General features: G+C 41.6%; 2 protein-coding genes across 4 annotated transcripts; one reads left to right on the forward strand and one right to left on the reverse strand.

Moving 5' to 3' along the window:
* Nucleotides 1-11,064: 11,064 nt before the first annotated feature.
* On the reverse strand, nt 11,065-12,390 carry LOC115741007. Of its 2 annotated transcripts, none has more exons than XM_048278192.1 (2): nt 12,074-12,390; nt 11,065-11,948 (listed from the first exon to the last, which is right to left on the reverse strand). In XM_048278192.1, exons 1-2 carry the CDS (start codon nt 12,155-12,157, stop codon nt 11,436-11,438), a joined length of 597 nt encoding a protein of 198 aa, XP_048134149.1. In that variant the 5' UTR covers nt 12,158-12,390; the 3' UTR covers nt 11,065-11,435. The 2 variants fall into 2 exon arrangements, with proteins under 2 accessions (XP_048134149.1, XP_048134150.1); XM_048278193.1 differs by having other exon boundaries at nt 11,065-11,952; nt 12,074-12,389.
* A 4,568-nt stretch (nt 12,391-16,958) lies between these two features.
* On the forward strand, nt 16,959-22,169 carry LOC115741000 (polyadenylate-binding protein-interacting protein 7). Of its 2 annotated transcripts, none has more exons than XM_030674688.2 (6): nt 16,959-17,181; nt 17,982-18,859; nt 19,651-20,101; nt 20,203-20,273; nt 20,810-20,934; nt 21,412-22,169. In XM_030674688.2, exons 2-6 carry the CDS (start codon nt 18,071-18,073, stop codon nt 21,713-21,715), a joined length of 1,740 nt encoding a protein of 579 aa, XP_030530548.1. In that variant the 5' UTR covers nt 16,959-17,181; nt 17,982-18,070; the 3' UTR covers nt 21,716-22,169. The 2 variants fall into 2 exon arrangements, with proteins under 2 accessions (XP_030530548.1, XP_048133315.1); XM_048277358.1 differs by having other exon boundaries at nt 18,045-18,859.
* Nucleotides 22,170-22,205: the final 36 nt, after the last annotated feature.

Below are 22,205 nucleotides of genomic sequence, written 5' to 3' on the forward strand. Positions count from 1 at the left end.
TATAGGTTGGAAATCTATATATTTCATTTTCACAAACGCGATAAATGTAGGTGAAGGTGAGAGTAATTTACATAAGAACAATGGAAATTACATTTAAAAAAAAGGTATATTAAAAAAAAAAGTTCGAAAGAGGGAGTAGAACGTGTGAGTAGGTGAAGGTGAGAGAAACATTTGAAGTTACCATCTCTTATGTTTGGTCCGTCAATTGTCAATCCACCAATTTCGGGCTTCGTTTGTTTCGCGAGAAATTAATGATTTGAGCATATTTCCTCGAAAAATGATCGATCGCATCGCATAGAAAAATGAATGAACCGAAAATATAAGCCGCCCACCGTTTTGAACCCATCCCACAAAAGTCACGTACCCAAAACCTTAACTCGACTTAAGCTCGGTGCTCCTCCTCGGCGAAGTCCATGACCAACATGCTATGGGCACCCGCTGCCCCGAGCCGAGCTGTCCACTCTTTGCCGATAGTTGCCTCTGCCGAGCTTGTCTCTCCCGAGAAAATATTGCGTACGGACTTGGTAAGTCCGATATGGTCCAGCTCACCATTCAGAGTGCGACACGTGACAATTATGGGGGCCGCTTCTCGAAAAAATTGAAACGAGTGGGCGTTTCTCTCTCCATTGTCACAAAAAAAAGCCAACTCTTTCGGATGTGCGACACGTGTCCGAAGCGGGCCCACCCATCAGCCCAAATTTTGAACTCTCGCTCGCGGTCTCTCTTTTCCTCCCGCCTCACTCATGAGACGCGCTCTCCGCCCTCCCTCGGTCTCTCTTCACTGTTCACTCTCCGCTCTCTCTCTCCCTCCCTCCCAAACACGCGATTCTGCTATGCTCTTTCCGTCACTCTTGAATCACGATCGAGAAACCCTACTCTGCTCGTCTCATGCCCATCGACTACTCCCTACTCTCTCTCCCTCCGTCCCTCTCGATGACACGCGATTCCGCTCCGCTCTCTCCGTCACTCTCGAATTGCGATCGAGAAATCATACTCTGCTATCTCTCCTCATCTCATGCCCAGTGACTACTCCATGCTCTCTCTCCCTCCAAAATCCACTCCCGACCTAGTAGAGATAGCTGCAGTCCGTCGAAAGCCGAACGATCGGCTGGGGAAGAAGGTGAGGGTGAAGTGCAACTGGGACGACATCATTGGCGACCTCAAGAAGCTTGTCGCCACCCGGGCCGGCACCTGGGCCGACAAGACCAATCCGCTCCAAGCCCGACTTGTTCGGATTCTACTTCCCGCTTGCTATTGTTGGAGCCACAAGTACGTGCCTAAAAGATTGCTCTGTCTGTGTCTACATTATGGTTATATGGGGAATTTCCTTTTGGTTTAGGTGCATTTATTTGGATTTTAGCTGTTGTCCAAGGTAGATGGAAGACTTTTATTTCTGTTGTACATGGAGTGCAGAGCTTGCAAAAGAGCAAATGGAGGCTTTTAATTAGGCTAATGCGAGGGCCCTTGTGTTTTCGTTGCTATGATTGAATTTTCTTTGATGATTCTGGTGTTTAGACGTTCCTTTTACTTGAGAAAAGAGAAGCCTTTTTGCTTTGTGTGTGTCTGTATTATGGTTATATGGGGAATTTTATTAATTTGGGGATACATTGCGCTAGATGTTGGATATCCATTAAAAGGTCGGCTTCGATTACGTATATGTGGTGGATGATACGTAAGATTATCTCTTTTGCATGGATTTTTTCAGTATTACGTGGTAGATTCCTGCGAGAACTTCTTGAATGCCAATTGTTTACTGCTTATTTTGGAGCCGACTCGATCTCTAGATGAATTCTTATTCGTAGTTCTTCCGGGGTAGAAAATGACTTCATGAGACTAGTCCTTGACTTGGCTTCTACTTTTGAGAGAGTTCATTTTTTCTTTCTTTTCATTTTAGATTCATTTGTGAGTTCCTGCATAATAGAATCTACGAGAAAAGAGGAACTATTGGCCTTGAATTTTTTTGATATCTTGTTCTCGGATATCCGAAGTTGGATTGGGGGTTCCTCTCTTATATATTTGGGGAGCCGGGATGCGGTTTTTCTACTTGTAAAACTGCAAGTATATACAATTGCCTACTATTTTGTCTTATTTTATTTTTTCCCATTCGGTGAGTGGTACATTAAATTGTTGTTGTTACAATATGCGGGAGTTGGTTTTATGCTCTTGTACAAAAAAGTAAACTCTGCTACGCCAAAGAACTACGAACCAGAATTCATCTATAGAATGCAAACGCTTTCTCTCGTGGACTCACAATTCAGCACTATCTGTAATATTGATAACGGATTATTTGAGACATAATTATCTTCGCATGTTGTTTAGTAAAATGTAAAGAAATTCGTCAGTCTTTGTATAGGGGTCATCAAACTCTTTTCAGCATCTTGAGCATCCCGCAAGCAATAGGTATGACGTTGATACTGGAAAATTGTTCAGCTCCGGTTTACTCCTATATCAAACTTCTTGCAGTGTTCTATTGGCGATCTTGATAAATCCAGCAAAGGGTTGTAATTCTGTCTAGTTCTTGTCTTGTACAAAGAACCATATTATATGCCTGTCTTCATGGGAGTGAACAATATTGGAACGGACCATCTTGCTTTAAGAAATGTTTGTATAGCCTTAACTTAGGTTGCACTTTGTTTACCAGTGAAAGAAGGTAAATATATAGCTTGTTTGGATTTATTTTACTGGTTTTAGCGGTTGAGTTTGATAGTTGTTAGTCCTTGTTATCTCTTGGTGATGCAGAGAACTATTTGATGAGCCGAAGGGCAATTCATAAGGCCTTTGTCGAGCTGTTGTTATGTTTTACGTTACACAAGGTAAATGCGCAACTTGTGGCAAAACCGCCTATCCACTTGAGAAGGTATATTTTGCTTTGTGTCAAAGAGTCATGATATGGGTTATGGATCAAGAGGCTACCAGTTTGATAGTAATGCTTTCTATAAGAGTAATTTCACACGGAATCCTAGTTTTTGCATTGTTGGTAATTGCATGCACTGTTGCATAGTTTGTATGTATCTTCTTCTTGAATGGACATGCCTCTAACTTTGTCTTAACATGTACGGGCTTCACGACTTGTTTTGTTTTATGCAAAGGTCGAATTCCCATTTTATGTTTTCCCTTCTCTAGGAGCTCTGAAGCACCCATGATAATTTCTTAGCATGTGCTTTCTTGCAATGAATTTCAGATAAGTGTATCGTTGCTTCTTGCAAAATGAGTGTAGGTGCTTTGAAGTTGCACTGTAACAACTTTCTAGATGATTTCTCTATTCCTCTACTTCAAAACTTTTTTTTTTCTAGTGGCTTGATCTATATGCCCTAAAGAAACAGGTGTGGCTAACTCTATGTTTATGAACACAAAATTGCGGGTGACTAGAGAGCCGGACCTATCATAAATCAACGTCCAATGCCTTGGGTTTTGATGGAAACAGTGGTTCTCTCCCTCCCACCCAAATCGACGACCAATGCTTTTTGTTTAGACCGCGACGATGGTTCTATGACGTCAACCCTTTATGCTTAGACCACGACGGTGGTTCTGGCATGAAAAGAAAAAAGATGAAGAAACTGGATTTGTCTGATGGGAAGTTGCATATGGATCCCTTTTCTATTCTTTTTCCTTGTTGAATATCATAGCAGAGATTGTTTAGGTGATTATACTTAGTGTAGAGACAGAAATATTAGAAAAGTCTTGCTTCTATTTTAATGGGCAATACAATAGCTGTCTAACATTTATGTCTGTGGAGTATGGCGAGTCAATGCAAGTGCCCCAATGGGTATTACTTGAAATTTTGATGGAATTAGGGGAAATGAGGGAGAGAGGCAATGTCCCAATAGGTTGACCTTTCGTGTGTAGAGATGAGGAACTCGTTCAATAAAAATCATGTTAATCTTTCCATGCCTTTCTCAAATCTTTACTTTTGAGCCGTTTCCTTTTTGCGTAGCCGACTAATGTGATTGTTTATCTCTAAAGATGATTTGTTCAAGAAGAGAAAATCAATATTGCTCCTTGAAATAAATTGCACCCACTGTTTACCAGTCCAAGTTCACCCATCAAAAAAGGAAAATATAGGAAACAATACATTGATGACTTACCAATTGCAATTGTTGTAATTAATTGGCAGTATGTCACCTCCGCTTTCATCACCATATATTTTTCCTGCGTTTGCCCGATCATCTTCTAAACCATGATTTCTCAGCACTTTAAAGTTTTTTCTTTTCGTAAATAGACTTTTATGAACAAAAAGTTATGGTTAGAGAAACTAAGGTGCATAATTAAAATTTAAGGTCATTCAATCTTTTCCAATATTTTGCTTACCCAATGTAGGTAACATGATCAACAAACAAACATGGCACCCACCACCGAGCACATATTCCTTCTTTGGAGAAGTATGAAATCAATCAGAAAGCATAGCCAAAGATCTATGGATTGCAAGGAAATCATGAAAAAAAAGAATTGGAGAACAGAACAATTCTTTCCAATAAACAATTGCTGGAACAAATTAATCAATGGGCAGAAGAAATGACCCATGTTACATCAGTAAAATTCTAAAAAAGGAGTGCCCACTAGATCAATAAAAATATGGCCGAACTTGTTCTCACGCCATAAAGCCGACGTGCTCTCAAGCTGTTACATGGGACAACTACCGGCGACCAAAATATCTTCCCAAGTTTCGTAGAACATCAAGGCGATATCCGAGGAGGGCATAACTTTCAAACAATTTGCACCCTACCCTATGATATAGCCCTATCGGACCCTCCTCCGTAGTGACTGGACTTATAGTCAAGCGATCCTACAAGAGAAGTAGGACAATATCAATTTTGAAAAGCTCATATGGCATCGTGAGACTATAAGAATTAAGAACAAATAATCATCTACACACAACTCAAACAATGAAAAGCAAAAGTAAGCGAACACATTGATGCACATAGAATGGGAGCATAAGTTTGGATACCTATGGAAATTCAAAGGAATACACAAGAGTGCTAGCAATGCCGGCAGCTGCACCGGCAACGACAATTGGAGAGATCCAAGAGAGACACTATTCGGACTAGCTAATTGCACCTTGAAACCACCCTCATTCTGCTTCCACCGTTCTTGCGCAGATGTCATTGATCGTTTGACACACTAACAAATTCTCCAAGCTCAATTGCTTGCATAGGAACGATGCAGAGCATATTGATAAATTCGATATAACACAGGCAGCACCTTTCACTCCAAATAAGAAAAATTGCAATGACTATGTAGTCTATGATAGCGCCGGCAAAAACATACATCTATCAAACAAATTACCCTAAATCATGATGATTATTAACTCAATTAGCAGCAACTAAGAACATGCGTTATTTTAGATCTAATAAAGGCACGAAACAATTGTTCCGATGACCAAAATATCACAACACACATATGAGTTATTTCGGATCTAACAAAAAAAAAAAAAAAAAAAAGATACCCCAATTTCGTAAATTCGAAGTCAACTAAAAACAGTGGTAGAAATTTCGGATGCAAGCATCTTGTAGAGGGTAAATGGCTTTGTTTCCCTAATCAAAACAATGGTCTTTACAAAACTCTCACCAGCTTCGGTCGAGGAGCGAGCTAATACCGCTTTTGCATCCCACAATAATGAAAACCTATAAGATGCACAGAGATTTAGTCCAAGCCAACATTGTTCAGATATAATTAGAACTTTACAATAAAAAGTACCGAAAACAAAAATATAATCTTCCACATAATAGAGGGATTACGGGTAGTCCACGCACTAATGGTGTAGCCAACTACCGCAGTTACCCAAAGAGGAGTAAATCGGCATGAGAAAAGAAAGGAAAAAACTGAAATTCATTGGTTAACAACGGGGATTGGGGAGAACACTTAAGTACTGAATGCTCGTATTAGATGGTGAAGCATGCTAGAAGCTCAACATTCGAAAAGTAAACTCATGTTAGCTCAAAAATCAAAATGCAAAGCACATAGCTGAATATAGATTAGTGTACACCATCACTTACAGCATCACTTCATCAAAGGTGTCGCTTAAGTTTTCTAATGCATATGCATACATATACGTAACACACACAATTGCGTCCATTTAGATAGGTACAAACATAGACAAACACGGATAGACGGGGGATACTTCATGATTAACCAATCATTTGGCAAAAGCTACACCACTAGTTACGCAAACTAAGCATTTCTAATTTGGCCAAAATCATATTTCTGATGGGGGCTAATGAACACCAAGCATTTATAATCTATGATTATCATCATCAATCATCACAGTCACCTTCTTTGACTCGAACCATTCGGGTGCTAATTTTTTGCTTCAAGCAAAAAGGCTTCTCTTTTCTCAAGTGAAAGGAACATCTAAACACCGGAATCATCAAAGAAAATTCAACCATAGCAGCGAAAACACAAGGGCCCTTGCATCGGCCTAATTAAAAGCCTCCATTCGCTCTTTTGCAAGCTCTGCACTCCATGTACAGCAGAAATAAAAGTCTTCCATCTACCTTGAACAACAGCTAAAATCCAAATAAATGCACCTAAACCAAAAGGAAATTCCCCATATAACCATAATGTAGACACGGACATAGCAATCTTTCGGGCACGTACTTGTGGCTCCAATGATAGCAAGCGGGAAGTAGAATCCGAACAAATCGGGCTTGGAGCAGACCGGTCTTGTCGGTCCAAGCGCCGGCCCGGGCGGTGACAAGCTTCTCGAGGTCGCCAATGATGTCGTCCCGGTTGCACTTCACCCTCACCTTCTTCCCCGGCCGATCGTTCGGCTTTCGACGGACTGCAGCTGTCTCTGCTAGGTCGAGAGTGGATTTTGGAGGGAGAGAGAACAGGGAGTAGTCGCTAGGCATGAGATGAGGAGAGAGAGCAGAGTAGGGTTTCTCGATCGCAATTCGAGAGTGACAGAGAAAGCAGAGCGGAATCGTGTGTCGTCGAGGGGGAGGGAGGGAGGGAGAGAGAGCGGGGAGTAGTCGATGGGCATGAGACGAGCAGAGTAGGGTTTCTTGATCGCGATTCAAGAGTGATGGAGAGAGCAGAGCGGAATCGCGTGTTTGGGAGGGAGGGAGAGAGAGAGCGGAGAGTGAATAGTGAAGAGAGACCGAGGGAGGGCGGAAGGCACGTCTCGTGAGTGAGGCGGGAGGAAAAGAGAGACCGCGAGCTAGAGTTCAAAATCTCGGCTGATGGGTGGGCCCGCTTTGGACACGTGTTGAACATCCGGAAGAGTTGGCTTTTTTTTGTGACAGTGGAGAGAGAAACGCCCGCTCGTTTCAATTTTTCTGAGAAGCGGCCCCATAATTGCCACATGTCGCACTCTGAATGGTGAGCTGGACCACGTCAGACTTACCAAGTCTGTATGCAATATTTTCTCCGTCTCTTCCTCCATTCTCTCTCTTTCACTCTCCAACATGGATCATGGATCATGGGTCAACGGTGGATCTGGCAAAGCTCAACCAGATCTATGGTCTAGTTCAAACCTAGACATGATCGACCTCGACGCTGACCAGAGATAAGTGAAGGGCGCCGCCGCCCACTAACCGTGGAGAAGAAGATGCATGGAGAAACAAGGCGAAGGGGAGAGACGGAGTGACATAGGGGCCAATCTTGATATAATTGTGAAAGTTGTGGATGACCTATGAAATTATCCCAAAAAAGTTCTTTTCTAAAAATCGCGAGCGCCCTTTCCATACAATTAATCTTTACGAATACACGTTAATAATTTCACCCGTATGAATCGCGCAAGATCCACCCTCTTGATAATTGATTTGAACCTCGAGATTACCTTACCGACTAAGTATCCTCTCGTGATCCAGAAGCACGTCGTAATCCTTTTCTTTTTCCTACATATCGAATGGTCATCAGAGGTACACGTACATAGAGACATTCATTACTCCCTTTCGCACTCACGCCAAAAAAGTTAGCGCCGGACAGGAATCAAGCCCGAACTCCCATGTCCCGAAGCCACGCTCATCAACCAGCGACGCATCCGAACCGGCCGAAACACGACACCCCGTCGAATTATTGAGGGTGGTTAGGAAACATTAGGTGGCCCGCTAACCAAAAATGGTTGCAATCGATGCTTGGGCAACCGATCTGATTCAGTGATACATCCTTGTCAAAATTTTAATTTGTATGAGCATGGATTTTTCTCTCGTTGATCTGACCACACACATAATGCATTCGGGGCGATCATGGGCCAGCCATGGCCCCTGACCTCTCCCCTCTTGCGGTACCGTTTGGTGGACGAAACCAATCTCCAACCAACGAAGACCCGCCATGCCTAACGAAAGACACGCAACATCTTGTCGCTCGTGAAGGGCATAATCAATGGGGGGTCCTTCCTTAATCACAAAGCTTGTAATTTCTCCGCAGGGAAAAACTCAGGTAAATAAATTAGGTAAAGTATCAAGAAAAAGCCGTAAAACATATTGCATTTGCATCAACTCAGTACTAAACCTTTCAATTGAATCATAAATATTTTCACATTGGTACCGATTTAGTCCATCCGACCAATTTAGGCTAGAAATCGCCGACGTGGACGCTGGTCGTCCCACGTGGCATGATCAATACCGACGTGGGAATTTTTAATAATTTTTTTGAATTTTTTTGTTTCTTTATTTTTCCTTTATTTTCTTAATTTTTGTTATTTCCCTTTTCTTTGTTGGTGACCCAAGCGAGACCTGGCGAGGCTACCCTAGCCCGAACGAGGGTCGGCCTCGGGCGGCTATGGCCGGGCCGGCCGACGAAAAGAGAAGGGAAAGGATAAAAAAAGGGAAAAAAAATTCAGAAAAAATGTCTAGATCGGCGATTTCTGGCATAAATTGGAGAGATAGACTAAATTGATACCAATTTTATAACTAAATTGGTCCAATTGAAACTTTTATGACTAAATTGTACCGATACAATGGAATTATGGCTTTTTTTGTTATTTTTTCCTAGATAAATTTGAAGTACACTGCAACATTCAAGACATTAAAAGAATCACAGAAGTGTATGCCACGAATTATTTTATTCGGTTTAGAACTTGGAAAGAAGTCCGATCGACACCTAATCAGATCGAGGGTATCGATCAGCTCAGGACACACTTTCTTAGGGTAGGAAAGGGTTGTTGCACAAAAGTACTTATTAGTTGGTCCCGCTAGTTTCTTTTAACCGAAAAACTAAACCGGCAATCGGATATGGTGTCGACGATTTCATTTCGGCATACTTTTACCAAGGCTTTTCGAGATATAGATTCGAGACCCAATCTCGTGCCCGTCTCACACCCGATTGAGTGGAAACTTGGGAAAAATCAATTCGCATATCGGCGCATCGACGTGATGACGGGATTTGGAACAGAGCATCGTTATCAAAATGATGCGAACGCACAGGAAGAGACCGAGAGGGGCGTAATCAGTCACGGCGACCTACTTTCGGCATTGTTGATTTTAGGGTCGAGCCTCACAAAATTTAACATGGCAAGAACAAAATTTCTTAACTAATAAGTCTTTTAACCAAATGAAATAACAAAGTAAAGGAGGTAAGGAATCACAGTACTCAAAGGGCAAACGAGAGAGAGACCCCCCCTGGCGAAAGTTGGGGTCGGTAAACTGCTCTTATTACATATTTCATTTTCACAAGGATGAAGACAATCATTATTTTTTTAGTTGTCTTTATTTTTATTTTTATTTTGATTGGCCGCATGAAGATGGAGACAACTTAAAAAACTATCTTCCCATATATTATTACATCCTCCTTGTCCAACCCGGTGGAGGGGAATATTCGTTTCTCCCATCACGTGGAACGTTCACAGGTTTGTCCCTAGTAGGGTCCAAGGCATGTGATGCAGGGCAAAAATGCGTGAAAGCATCATAAATCTTTTGACTTCGATTAGCCAGATTAGACCTTAATTGAATCATTTTTGCAGTTAGTACATACTATGTTTTGCAGTTAGCATATCCATCGAAGTTAATCACACGCCCTATCCGAATACGCGATGCCTCCGGCTACCGGAACGGATGGCGCACCGTGAGAGGAGACTAGTGAATTTTCTGATGAATGAGTTTGACGTATCGGGTGACGTGGTGAACCGTGCGAATGGATCGTGTACGGCATTGAGTGAGATCCAATGGTGTCGGCCGGTAAATTCTTTTTCACAAACAAGCTTGGATGAAAAGGGTTTCTTTAGGTGATCGTCGCCTCTCATCGCCGCCGTACCAGAAATTTGTTTTTTCTTGGGACATGAATGATGCCAAGTTGCTAACCTCGGTTGCTTGTTGGTTCCTCGGAATGAACTTGACATGATATGGTCCCATTGCTTCCGGTTCACTCAAGACCACAATGCTAGGATATGATTCCCTCTTTTCTTGTCTCTCGATCACGCCATTGCCGCCTCGTCAAGACCTCATTCCAGTGGGGGCTCAAACCCGCACCAGAGCTTGGACACGCCACCATTAGGGCAGATCATTTTCTTGGCCCTCGTCGCCACCCACCCACCAGTTCCTGTCATGGAGAGAGCAAACGCAGCAACACATGCATCAGGAAAGAAGACCCGCCCCACTCATGAGCTGCTCTAGCTTCCACGGAAGGAGAAAGCGCTCTTGTTCCGTGGAAAACGATGAATCCCACGTGGGTATCACGTGGATTTCGCTCCAAGTCTTTGTCGAATCTCAGCACTGCATCCCCATATGATCAAAAGTTTAGAAAAAAAAAGCTTTTCTGGACTGTACTCTGACTCTCTCTGTTTTTTCGCTAGTTTCCTGCCAAAGTACAGAGATTCAAGAACATAGGAACTTGTTTTCCAAGAACAAACAGGGGAACTCTGACCATTTCACAGTTTCTACCGACATTCCACTGTCCAGTGTCCACGCACGGCGCAGCAGCAGCCCGTGGGCGACCCTTGGTTACAAAAAAAAATATAAAAAAAAGTGGAGAACTTTTCGGACCCTTTCTAAAGCAGACAATGATGGTGGCGGATTCGAGCGCTGTTAAATCTTTTTGGCTGTGTTACCGAATCCAAAAAGGGTTGCTTAATCAGAGAAACCCATGTGCAAAACAACTCGAGAATTTGCTAAAAGCAGCTCTGTTTTCACAGCTGTGCCACAGACAAGGACAGAGTTCAAGCGTACATGCATGTATGTATCTGCATATCTGTATCCAAAATCGTCTGCAGAATGATCACTGGGCATAGATATATTTGATGGGAAAGGGAAGATTCCCGTCAACCTTTCTCTGTGTAACGTGTCAGTGATGATCAAGGTCGAGATTAGACGGATGTTAGCCATGAGAGATGGAGGAATTGAGATGATTTGGGAAAGCATTAAACTGGATTAAGAGCTCAAACAAATCCTACGTTAACCTAAGCTGAAAAGATTTTTAACTCCTACCCTGAAATCGAGTTATTCTTCATCGGTTCTAGTTTCTCTACCTCTCTGATCCCCAGGAATCCTGAGGCGAAACGGTCATTCCGACAATGCCGAGAAGCAGCTCTTGGATCGCACCATCATCGGCCGGCACACTGAACCTGGCTTCCTGGGAGAGTCCAGGGTCCGCCTCAGGAGCTGCTTCACGGCGGATATCAAGTCCTCCGTAGGGTTGGCCGGCGGGCTCGACGACCGGAACTGCTCACAGAACTTCATGTGCCGGCCCAGCGCCTCCTCGTTGTCGATGCCCCCCTCCGACCGGATGGCCTCATCCTTCACTGCCTCCGTGCAGAGGCCGCATATCCACCGCCCGCCGAACCGCTCCCGCACCCTGCCGATGTACTCAAGCGTGCACTCCTCCGCAAGGCCGCAGCAGTCGCACTCAGCGAACTCGAGCTCCAGCGGGGGGATCACGTTTTGGCCGTTCCGAAGAGGCTGCGATTGGGAGTCCATCGCAGCGGTGGCAGCTATCATCGCCTTCTTGTCGGACCTAGCTGTCGCGGTAGCACTAGCCATAGAAGAATCACACCTCGAAGAAACCTCCCTGATGGACTCATGACAAGAAACAGAGCGTCGGCATCAGAATCAGGATCAGGGTCGGAAATCAAAATCGAACTCTCGTTAGCCAACAGAAATCTTAGTTCGGAAAAAGCTCGGGCAAAAGGAAGGATTTTTACGGATGGCAATTGAAGATGATCGAAATTCTCGAAACTCGATCGTCGCGTAGGAGAAGCCAGAGCCTGTCTTATCAATCTCTGCATCTCCCCAACATCGCCCTCTTCAACTGTATCGCCGATCGCGTGAGGCAGTCCAGGCGCGAAACACACATCTCAGAGAGGAAAAGACAGATACCCGCTTACTCTCTCTCTCTCTCTCTCTCTCTCTACCCGTGAAGAGAGAGAAAGTTGGAGTCCATGTCAATGGCTGTTCTGACTTCCGGAGTTGCGAGATGGAGGGAGGGAGGGAGGGAGGGAGGCAGAGAGAGAGAGAGAGAGAGAGGGAGAGTGGATTTAGAGAGAGAGTTTGGGGGTTATTTATGTACGAGGAGGATTCGAATGGTGTCCGACCCGAGTCGAGAAGAGAGAGACGAAATGCGGGCCCCACCCCCCAATCATTGGCGCCTCGGGAGCGCTGTAATTTCTGCCACGTCACTGCCTTTTCGCTACCCCCGCAGTCAGATTTGAAGCGCGGAATCCCATTCGTGTAACGTCAAAGTTATAGGATAATAAACTTTTTAAATTCCTTAATTAATTACTTCTTTTATTAATTCCTTTTTTATTCAGTTAAATACGGAAACTAATATTAGTAAATAGGCAAGCCGATTGTCTGAATCGCATGGACCTAGCGAGAGGCATCGAGTAACTTTTATAGATCGACGGAACGCCAAAAAAAAAAAAAAATTTCGAGAGAGTTTCGTTTGGAGATTTAATGATGCACTCGTATACTATTGCAATTTTCGTCGAGTTTCGACAATTGAATTGAGATTCAATGATCGCCGCATCGTCCGGATTCGGCATAATTTTTTCTATTTTCAATTGGTTGTCATAATCAAATTATTAAACACATCCAATGATATATTATTTAGAATGTGCTTGATTTGATGAAGAGCTCGAAATTCGGCAACCAGGTTCAATAAGCGCTGAGTTTAGCACTTCTTTACAAATTTAAACTTTTATTTTACTTGACTACATGGATTTAAATTCTTCAATACTTTATTGCACTAAAACATATAGGCCTTTTTTTTAATGGAAGTACTAACATAGTTTCTTTAGATTGATTCATCCTTTTTCTTTGGGAGTATGAGATGGGATATCATTCTAATCACAATTCAATCAAATAATCCTGTGTTAGTAGTCCAAATTTGAATTAAGATTTGATAAGATAAGGTGGGATTAGAAATCCTCTAAATATCCTCCGAATGATAGAAAATCTCATCACATTTTTTGTGCAATAAGATGGAAGAAAAAATCTTTGAAAATATTACTTGCCCAGTGCAATCTCATGCATATTCGAGCTCACCACTTCTGCTCCCTAACCAGTAGATCAAACCCGTTCTTTTCAACTCCCTCCGGTTCGGCTCCTTCACCATCTCCACCTCAAAACCGTAGTCCTCGCTCACTTCACCATATCAGAGGCGAATTGGACAATGACGAAGACGAGCCTCGGGTCGTCGATGGCGATGTCGAGCAAACGGGGGAGGTAGCAACCGCGAGATCTGGTAGAGAAGCAGCGATGTGAGGGAGGGAGGCAACAGGGTGATGGACGCAATAAACGAAGCTCCAGTGCCACTTGACATCGAAGCTGACGACCTGGGGTAGCGAGGGGTAGTGAGGGGTGGCGATGAGGTGGATGGAGATCCACCGTGTGCACACGGGGATAACGAGTAATGAGCATGGATAGGCCTTTGTTGTGGATAACACACCAAGGAAGAGATTCGAGTTTTTCGATCATTTGGACGGCGATAATAATAGGTAGTGGTTAGAGGCGGTGATGATTGCGCAGTAGTTAAGAGGAAATGATAATCGAGGTGACATGAATGTACGTGGTAGTTGTCACTCCGTCACTCTATGAAAGAAACTTGTTACTTATTTTAACGAAAGTATTATCCAATACGGGTTTATCCCACCCCTAGTCCGGCTTTCTTTTCTTGCATTTTACTCGGGTGTATCGGATTTATCCGACCCAAAAACTAATAATTCAAATACGAAAATATCAAACTTTTTATAAACACCATACGGCATAATTGTTTATGTTCCAACTTTGCCCTTTCTAAATATGCTATGTAAGGTGGTATTAATGTCTTCCAACCTTTTCGACCAAAAAAAAAAAAATCTTTCAATCTCAATTATGCTTTATAAGATGAATAATAACTCGTTAAATTACCGACAAAATGGTAATCTACAATATCTCAAAATGATTAGATTTATTTCCTATCTTTCCCCTTAAAAATAGAGATTCTGAACACTTTATTTGGAACACATCCAAACGGGATTGCGACCGTCGTTGACCAAAGGTGACCACGTGGCAAGTACAAAATCACAGCCTAAAATATGTATTTAAGGATGACGCAAGCGCGAATTCTTCCGGCGAATCATGTGATTCCACGTGTCCAAGCTTGTGAATGGGAGTGGGAATGGCATTTCTAATGGGGAATTAATAATTAATCTTCTTTAGTCTTTTTTTGGTCGTCCGTCGATGCCTTGAAGGGCAATTCGAGAGTCATAATTAATTCCGCTTTTTTTTAATGACGTAATTTTGCCAGCTGTCGCGACATTTACCCGCTGTGTATGTTGTCCAAGTCCACGGCAAACCTGATGGACGAGTACGCGTTGACCCAGCGCGTGCGATGACGCTGCCTTAAATTTTTTTTTTTTTAATCTTCGAAAACACAGTGAAATTTGTTAATTATTAGTGTAGTTTCATCTTATTTGAGATTATTGAGTAAACTCGTTGCTTGGAAAATGGAAAATGCAACCTAGTCATGTGTGAATGCGTCATAGAGTTCTTTAATGAACTCCAATCGAATCAATCGTGTACGTTTAATCAGTTATTATTATGTTTTTTTAGACCAAATTGCACTTCTGAATGGTTTCATCGTGCACGGTGTTAAATACGTGCGTAATTTCAGGTAGGATTGTAATTGAGCAAAGCCAATACATTATTGACTTTGAAGTCGGTCTCCACTGTTCGTTTTCTTTCGAGCGGAGAAACATAGTCAATGAAATTAAAAGAATTCTTCTTATGTATGAGAGTATTTTCATTGTCTTATTGATTGCACTTAAAAATTGGTAATAACGATAAATTGTGGCAAAAGTATAACGATAAATTGGTAATATTGGACACAATTTATGTACGAGGCATACATACCTAACTTAAAAATTACACAATAGGAAAATGCCAGAGAGTATCCCTTAAACACTCACTAAGTCTTATTGATTGCGTTTTGAAAATTTAAAATTCACTACTTAAAACGAGTTAATTATTGGGAAAAGTGTCGAAAAAATTCTAAACTTATTGCATTTGTGCCAATTCAGTCATCCACGTTTTTTTATGTTAATTTAGTTTAAAACTTTTTGCATTTATACCAATTCGGTCTCAAACTTTTTGTATTGGTGTCAATTCAGTCCTAAACCTTTTGTATTTCTAATTGATTGGATTAACTCAATTGGTACAAATGTAAAAAGTTTAGAACCGAATCAGTATCAATGCAAAGTGGTTAGGACTAAATTGACACCAATAAAAAGTTTATGATCGAATTGGTACAAAAAAAAAAGGTTTAGGACCGAATTGATACAAATACAATAGGTTTAGAACTTTTTCGACACTTCTCCAATGAATTATTGTAATGTGGAATTCTTTCATTTTTAGCTAACTTAATTAGCGACAAGGGAATTTTTTTTTTCCAACAGTACCTATGCAATAAGATAATGGGTAACATTGACATAATTAAAGTGCTTTCAGCCCAAGTCAACTGTTCCCCCCATAACCCCCATAAAATCAAAGCCACGATGCTTTGTGCTTGCACGAAGATATGTGAATGACAACTTCAACTGACAAGAGTAGTGCTGGTTGGAAGACACTGTTGAACTAGACTTTTAATTGAAATCTTGGAAAAATAACATGAATGGTCTTTGAATGTTGATCTGTTTTATAGTGATATTTATGGACTTTCAACTTGTTCAACGTGCGACATGAACAATTAACACGTGTTCAATGGTGTCATCCCGTTTGCTCAGAGCATACGGCAAATCATATGTTATTTCGATGACGCAGATTATTGTATCCCGAGTTAGATTTTAAAGAACGACGAGTGGGCATATCCGTCCTTTTATTCGTCTGCTGTAGACAAGGAAAAAGAAAATAACTAATTAGGATACGTCCATCGTTTTTTTATGTGGATTATTATATCATGAATTGAGATTAAAATCTTTTGTGGATAATCGATGTGTAGCTTCTTTTTTTGCCAACCATTGAAACTTAAAGAATTAAAAGCCACATCAGAAGACTTCACTCGCTTGAATCAATGGAAGGGCAACATTCAGCGTCTGTCTATAATAATGGACCAAGTTAAAATTTACCGATTATCTACGAACCATAATCAATAAATTAAAAGTTCGAAGACGACGTCGCATGTTGGGCTAAAGTTTGTGGATCATTTACGTCGTTTTCCTCATACCTTTTTTCCCGAGTTTCGATTGTGTGCCTTTATTTCCCCTCTTATTAGTCACAACTACAAATTTTAAACGGTCATTAATTCTCTATTGTATTACTCAATGAACTTAAGCATTAATTAACTTAAAAAATAGTAATTGGAGAGAGAGAGAGAGAGAGAGAGAGAGAGAGGGGTCAAATCGAGTGGGAGCAAAGGGTGGGGGCGTGCTCTTTATTATTGTTTTTGTGGGTGGAGGTGATATAATAGCTAAGGTGGGCTGTTTTCAATTATTTATAATTAATAATAATTTTTATTTTTATTTTTTTCGAAAGCAAAGATAAAAAAAAAAAAAGATATTGCAAAAACATCCCACACCAAAACAAAAACAAAGCAGCCAGAGAAAGAGAGAGAAACACACACCCACACACAGAGAAGGGGCAGAGAGAGAGAGAGAGAGAGAAAAAGTGGCCTCATAGCTGAGATAATACTCTTTAAGCTCGAAAGCCCAGAATTTTAATCATCACTTCTTCTCATCCTTTCCCTCCTCCTCTCTCTATCTCTCTCTTGAACATCTTCATCTGATCCCCCCCTTTGACCTTCAGCCGATGCTTAGATTCAGCTCCTTCCGCAAAGGTACGTGATTGATTCCCACCCCACCAGATCTCTTCCAGCCTTTCCGATTTGTTGGAATTGTTTGCTTGCTTGTGTGGATTTTTTTTTTCCTCTTATGGGGCTTGATGGTTTCGAATTAGTTGAGGCCTGCGGTTGTCGATTTTGTGGATAATGTGGTTGCTGTTGCCTTTATGTTGGTTGTACATGGATTTTTAGTGGGGTTTGGGGGTGGGGGGTGGGGGTTGGGGATTTTGGATTTGGTGAGTTAAAGTTAGGGTTTTGATTGGTGAGGGTCCCGATTTTGGCAATTTCGCCTGTTGGGTTTTGTTCTCCCTGAGGAATTCTTTTGCTGGATGAATTTTAGGGTTTTAAGTTCAAGGTGTTGTTTTTTTTTTTTTTTTACGAAGTTAGGCCGAGGTAGTTTCTATATCTAGGATATAATGGTTATCTGATCGTTTATTGCTTGCTTTTTCTCTGTTCAACTGGCACGCATATTTAATAGACACTCCGTCGATCAACTTTGTTCATTTGTTGAGCACATATGTTTCTTCTCGTCGCGTGCCGTTTGGTCAAAGTGTTTTCAGGGCAGGTCAACTGCAATTTTTAAAAAGCTGGATTCGAGTGTTGATCATTCCTTTTTCAAATTTTTTTATAATCATGTAAGTTGAAGCTACAGTTGTATGTAAAGATGCGCGTTGTTTAGCTCTTAATTGTCAGTTACTGATGTTGCATGAGATCTGAGCAACTGGCAGATTAATTTTTGGCGGTTTACTTCATAAATCGAGACACTCACAGTTTAGATCTTTTTTTTTTTTTTGTAGGTTTTGGTTGAAGATTGCAGGATTTTGTTTGAGTTCTGACAGTGCGTTAGTTTCTGAATGTAGATATTTTGTTTCAACTTCCATAAAGAATGAGCTTATCCAAGAAAGGATTACAAACAAGTGAGACGAAGCTAGGTTCCTCGAGTAAAGCCATCGCATTGAATCCTAATGCGGCAGAGTTTGTTCCTTTCTCTCTTAGATCACCGTCCTCTGTAAACACCGGTAACACTGATGCAACGGCAAGGTTTTTGTCTTCTGGGTCTTCGGGTAAACCAGGCATAAATAGATCAGAATCATCTGTTTCAAATAACTCTGATGATGAAGCCCACCAGTTTTGGCGTCGCCAGCTCCCTGATGATATTACTCCCGACTTCAAGTTCATGGGGGATGATGAGTCTCAGGGTCTTGGAGGGCTGTCTTTAGCGGGCTTGTCCTTGCATGATGATAGTGAAGCAGCAAGATTCTCCACTTCTGCAGGCAGTGGATATGTTTTGAATGACCTTCAGGAATTAGCTCCTCATCAGCTCAATGGCCATAGTTTCACTGAAAAGCTTAGATTTACTGGTTCTTCCTTGGTAGATAATACTCATTCAGCTGGTTTTCTGTCTATGCCAACCAAGCCTTGGGACAAGCAAGTTGTTAATGACGACCAGCTTTTTGGGAGTAGCAGGGAAATGAATTCTTATAATGGGACTTCCAGGAATACTTTCATAAATGATGTTTTTGCAGAGCACGGCATTGTTGATGATATGGATACAAGTCCTTTAGATTTTTTGGCTTTGCATTTTCCTGGTTTTGCTGCTGATAGTCTTGCCGAAGTGTACTATGCCAATGGATGTGATCTGAGCATGACCATTGAAATGCTCACTCAGCTTGAGGTATATCGAACTTCGAGACAACCTTATCTATGAGGGTATCGCGTGCGCTGTGTTATAAGTCTGCATGTGAGGAAGGATCTCTCTTCTACAGTTTTTTCTTTGGGGTTAATTTTCATGAATAATTGGATGGATGTGAAGATGACACAAATTCATAAAATGGTTGATTGCTAGTATGAACGATTGTTTCCTAAAGAAGCTTAGCAATTACAGATTGGTTAAGATGCACTTTGTAAGATCAAAACGTACTCTCTCTCTCTCTCACATGCGCTCTGGCATGTGTCTGCAGACATATCTGATATGTGTTTTTCTGTTTTTCTTCCATCTGGCTGATTATGTGTAGATGATGGGCAATTGATCTAGATTAAATTATGCCATGGATATCATGGATGATTTGAATACTCAGATGCCAAACACGGGAGACTCTTTTATGCCTTCTCCTGGCGAGGGAGAGCTGGCTAATCAGTATTTTTTGAGATAGTCTTGGCTTTAAGCCCTATCCATGTCCTCAGTTCTGAGTCTTGTCCTCTGGTACTGGGCGCTATCAATTTGTATGGGGTGGTTTCAGATATTCTTTGATCTTTTTATGTTTGTTCTTTTGCTTTGTTTACTTTTGTCCATAAGCATTTTAGATATTAGGAGGAACAATGCGTACTCACATTGTGAGCGAGTATTTAGGTACGCCGTGTGATTGAATATATGACCTTCATTTCACTTGTGCTTTAAGTGCTCATGGTTTAGTTCTTTAAGCTGAGTGAAACCATTTTGTACTTCTTCTTTTTCGTGAAATGTAGCTTCAAATTGATGGTGCTTTTACTCCAAACTTGAACTCAAAGACCTTATCGGCTCCAAATCTTAGTGCAATCGACTTCCCTGCACTTTCCTTGTCAGAAAGTCAGAGTGTTCAACAAAAATATGCTGGAGATGATGTCCATCAGAATAGCATGCCTTATCGATCTACTGACAAGGACAACCTTCTTCTGTTCAAGTCCAGTTCTTCCTTTCCATCTAGAGGTGCCATTGATTTTGCTTCAGCAGTCAAGAAAATGCCATCTCAAGATTCCAATATTTGGAAATATGATAGGAATGGTTCAGCCAATTCCAACATTGGTTCCAGTAGAAATTCCCAAGGGTTGGCTGGTGCTTATAATAGTGGGCATGGAAGAGGCATCTATGGTGACAGGTTGCAGAGTCGTGCTTCTGCCCGGTCATCTCCTGTGTGGCTTGAAACTGGAGAGGCAGTGGGTAATATTCTTAAGTTTTAAGAAATGTCATTTTCATTATTTATTAGTGGGATAAATGCCTTCTGCATATATCTATTTGGCTTAACAATATTGAGATGGCAGCTAATATGTATTCTGAACTACGGGAAGAAGCTCGTGACCATGCACGATTACGCAATGTGTACCTCGAACAGGTTTGCTTTCAATTATGTTGTTTACTCCTTACACTAAAGTTCTTCTGATCATAATTTGCTGCTAGTACAGATGCGATTCCTTAATTCATTAGTTGAGAGTATCAATCTGTGAGGTTCTCTTTTATATTCTAAAGGAAAGAGTATAAATCTGAGGTAAGATAGAGCTTCATCAAGCAGCGCAGAAAGCTGTGTTGTCGTATCTTAGCATTGTTAGCTTTTTCAAGTTGATACTATTACTAGGCGACAATTCTTAGGAGCAAATTACAGACTCACACCTTGCCAGAATGTTCCTTTCACATATCTGATGCCTGTGACTACCATAGCATATTTGATGCTTGTATTCACTGTAGCCATTGGCTAGGTTGCAAGCAAACATTGTCTGCTGTTTCTGCTAACTGCTGAGATGATCCATAGATATTTGATTTGCCGAGAGTTGCTAGTTTTATTCTTTAAGGTGTGCATTTCTACTTTTTGTCTCCAAGGGGTCCCTACTGGTTCTTATGATATTCTTGCACAATGTACATCAACTAAAACAGGCTCGACGAGCATACCTCGTTGGTAATAAAGCACTTGCGAAAGAGCTTAGTGTGAAAGGGCAATTACATGGCATGCATATGAAGGCAGCTCATGGAAAAGCTCAGGAGTCGATTTACCGTCAGAGGTATGTAACATCTGCTATTTTTACCTGGCGTGCGAAGTAATATACTTTTCTGGCGTTTGATAATCCTGTCAGCGTTAATGGTCATGAGATGATCCTCCCTATTGGAACAGGAATTTTTATTTGGTAGGTTTGCAATCTGTGTAATTCAACAGCTTCTCTGTAGCAATGCGACTCGGAAGTCGGTCAATTTGCTTGGAAAAAAAAAAAAACCACATCATCTCATGTTGTAAGCTTCACGGTGGCTTATGGTCTTTCTCTCTCCTCTTACATTGGGTGTCTGAAGCAGGGTTTCTAATAACGATTGAACTCCAATAGGGGCAATATGCATCATCGAAAGGCAAAAATATAGTTTGATTACCAGGCATTTAGGCTCGACTCAGAACACAGAAAGGGCTTTTCCCCTACTAGGAAGGGGAGAATTGATGCGAATTATTGACCTTTTTTCTTCTTTGAAAGTGTAACAACTTTTCTCTTTAGGAATCCCGTTCCCATGGAGCTGCAGGGTGATGGGAGAGGGAAGGAGCGAATGATAGATCTACATGGTCTTCATGTGACTGAAGCCATTCATATGCTGAAGAATGAGTTAAGCATGTTGAGAACTGCAGCTCGGGCAGCAGATCAGCGATTGCAGGTTTATATCTGCGTCGGGACGGGTCACCACACTCGCGGATCCCGCACTCCCGCCCGACTCCCGGTGGCTGTGCAGCGTTATCTTCTTGAAGAAGAGGGCCTCGAGTATAGCGAGCCACAAGCAGGGCTGCTTCGCGTGGTGATATACTGAGCACCTAGAGTGAGAGGTATAAGGAGGTTTTCTGACATGGCGAAAGCCATCAAAGTCGATAGTCATTGTAGTCATTCTTGTATCTGTAAATGAGATGGAAGAGAATGTAGTCAAGTTGGAAAAAAGTGGGGGGAAAACAAAAAGGTAAAAAAAAAAAAAGGAAACACGACGAACTTAAGTAAAGACAACAACAAAAAAAGCTGGAAGGAAGGAGAAAAAAAAGGTGAAAAAAAAGGAGCTGTATGTAGGCAGGTTGCAAGGATGTTGCATTTTGGTAGCTGGCAGGAAGACTAGGATCAGCCGGTCTTTAGCAACTCTTTTTTTTTTTTTTTTGGGTGGGGGGGTTAACTTTGTACCTTTATTGTATTTCTTTCTTTGTATTCCTTTTTTTTTTCTTTATTCTCAGATGTAACTGATAGAATTTGATTTACGAGATACCTGGAGCTTCCCAAAATTTGTCCTTTCATATCTTGCCCTAAATGGGAGTCTT

Source organism: Rhodamnia argentea, chromosome 4, assembly GCF_020921035.1.
Source record: "Rhodamnia argentea isolate NSW1041297 chromosome 4, ASM2092103v1, whole genome shotgun sequence".
NCBI lineage: Eukaryota > Viridiplantae > Streptophyta > Magnoliopsida > Myrtales > Myrtaceae > Rhodamnia > Rhodamnia argentea.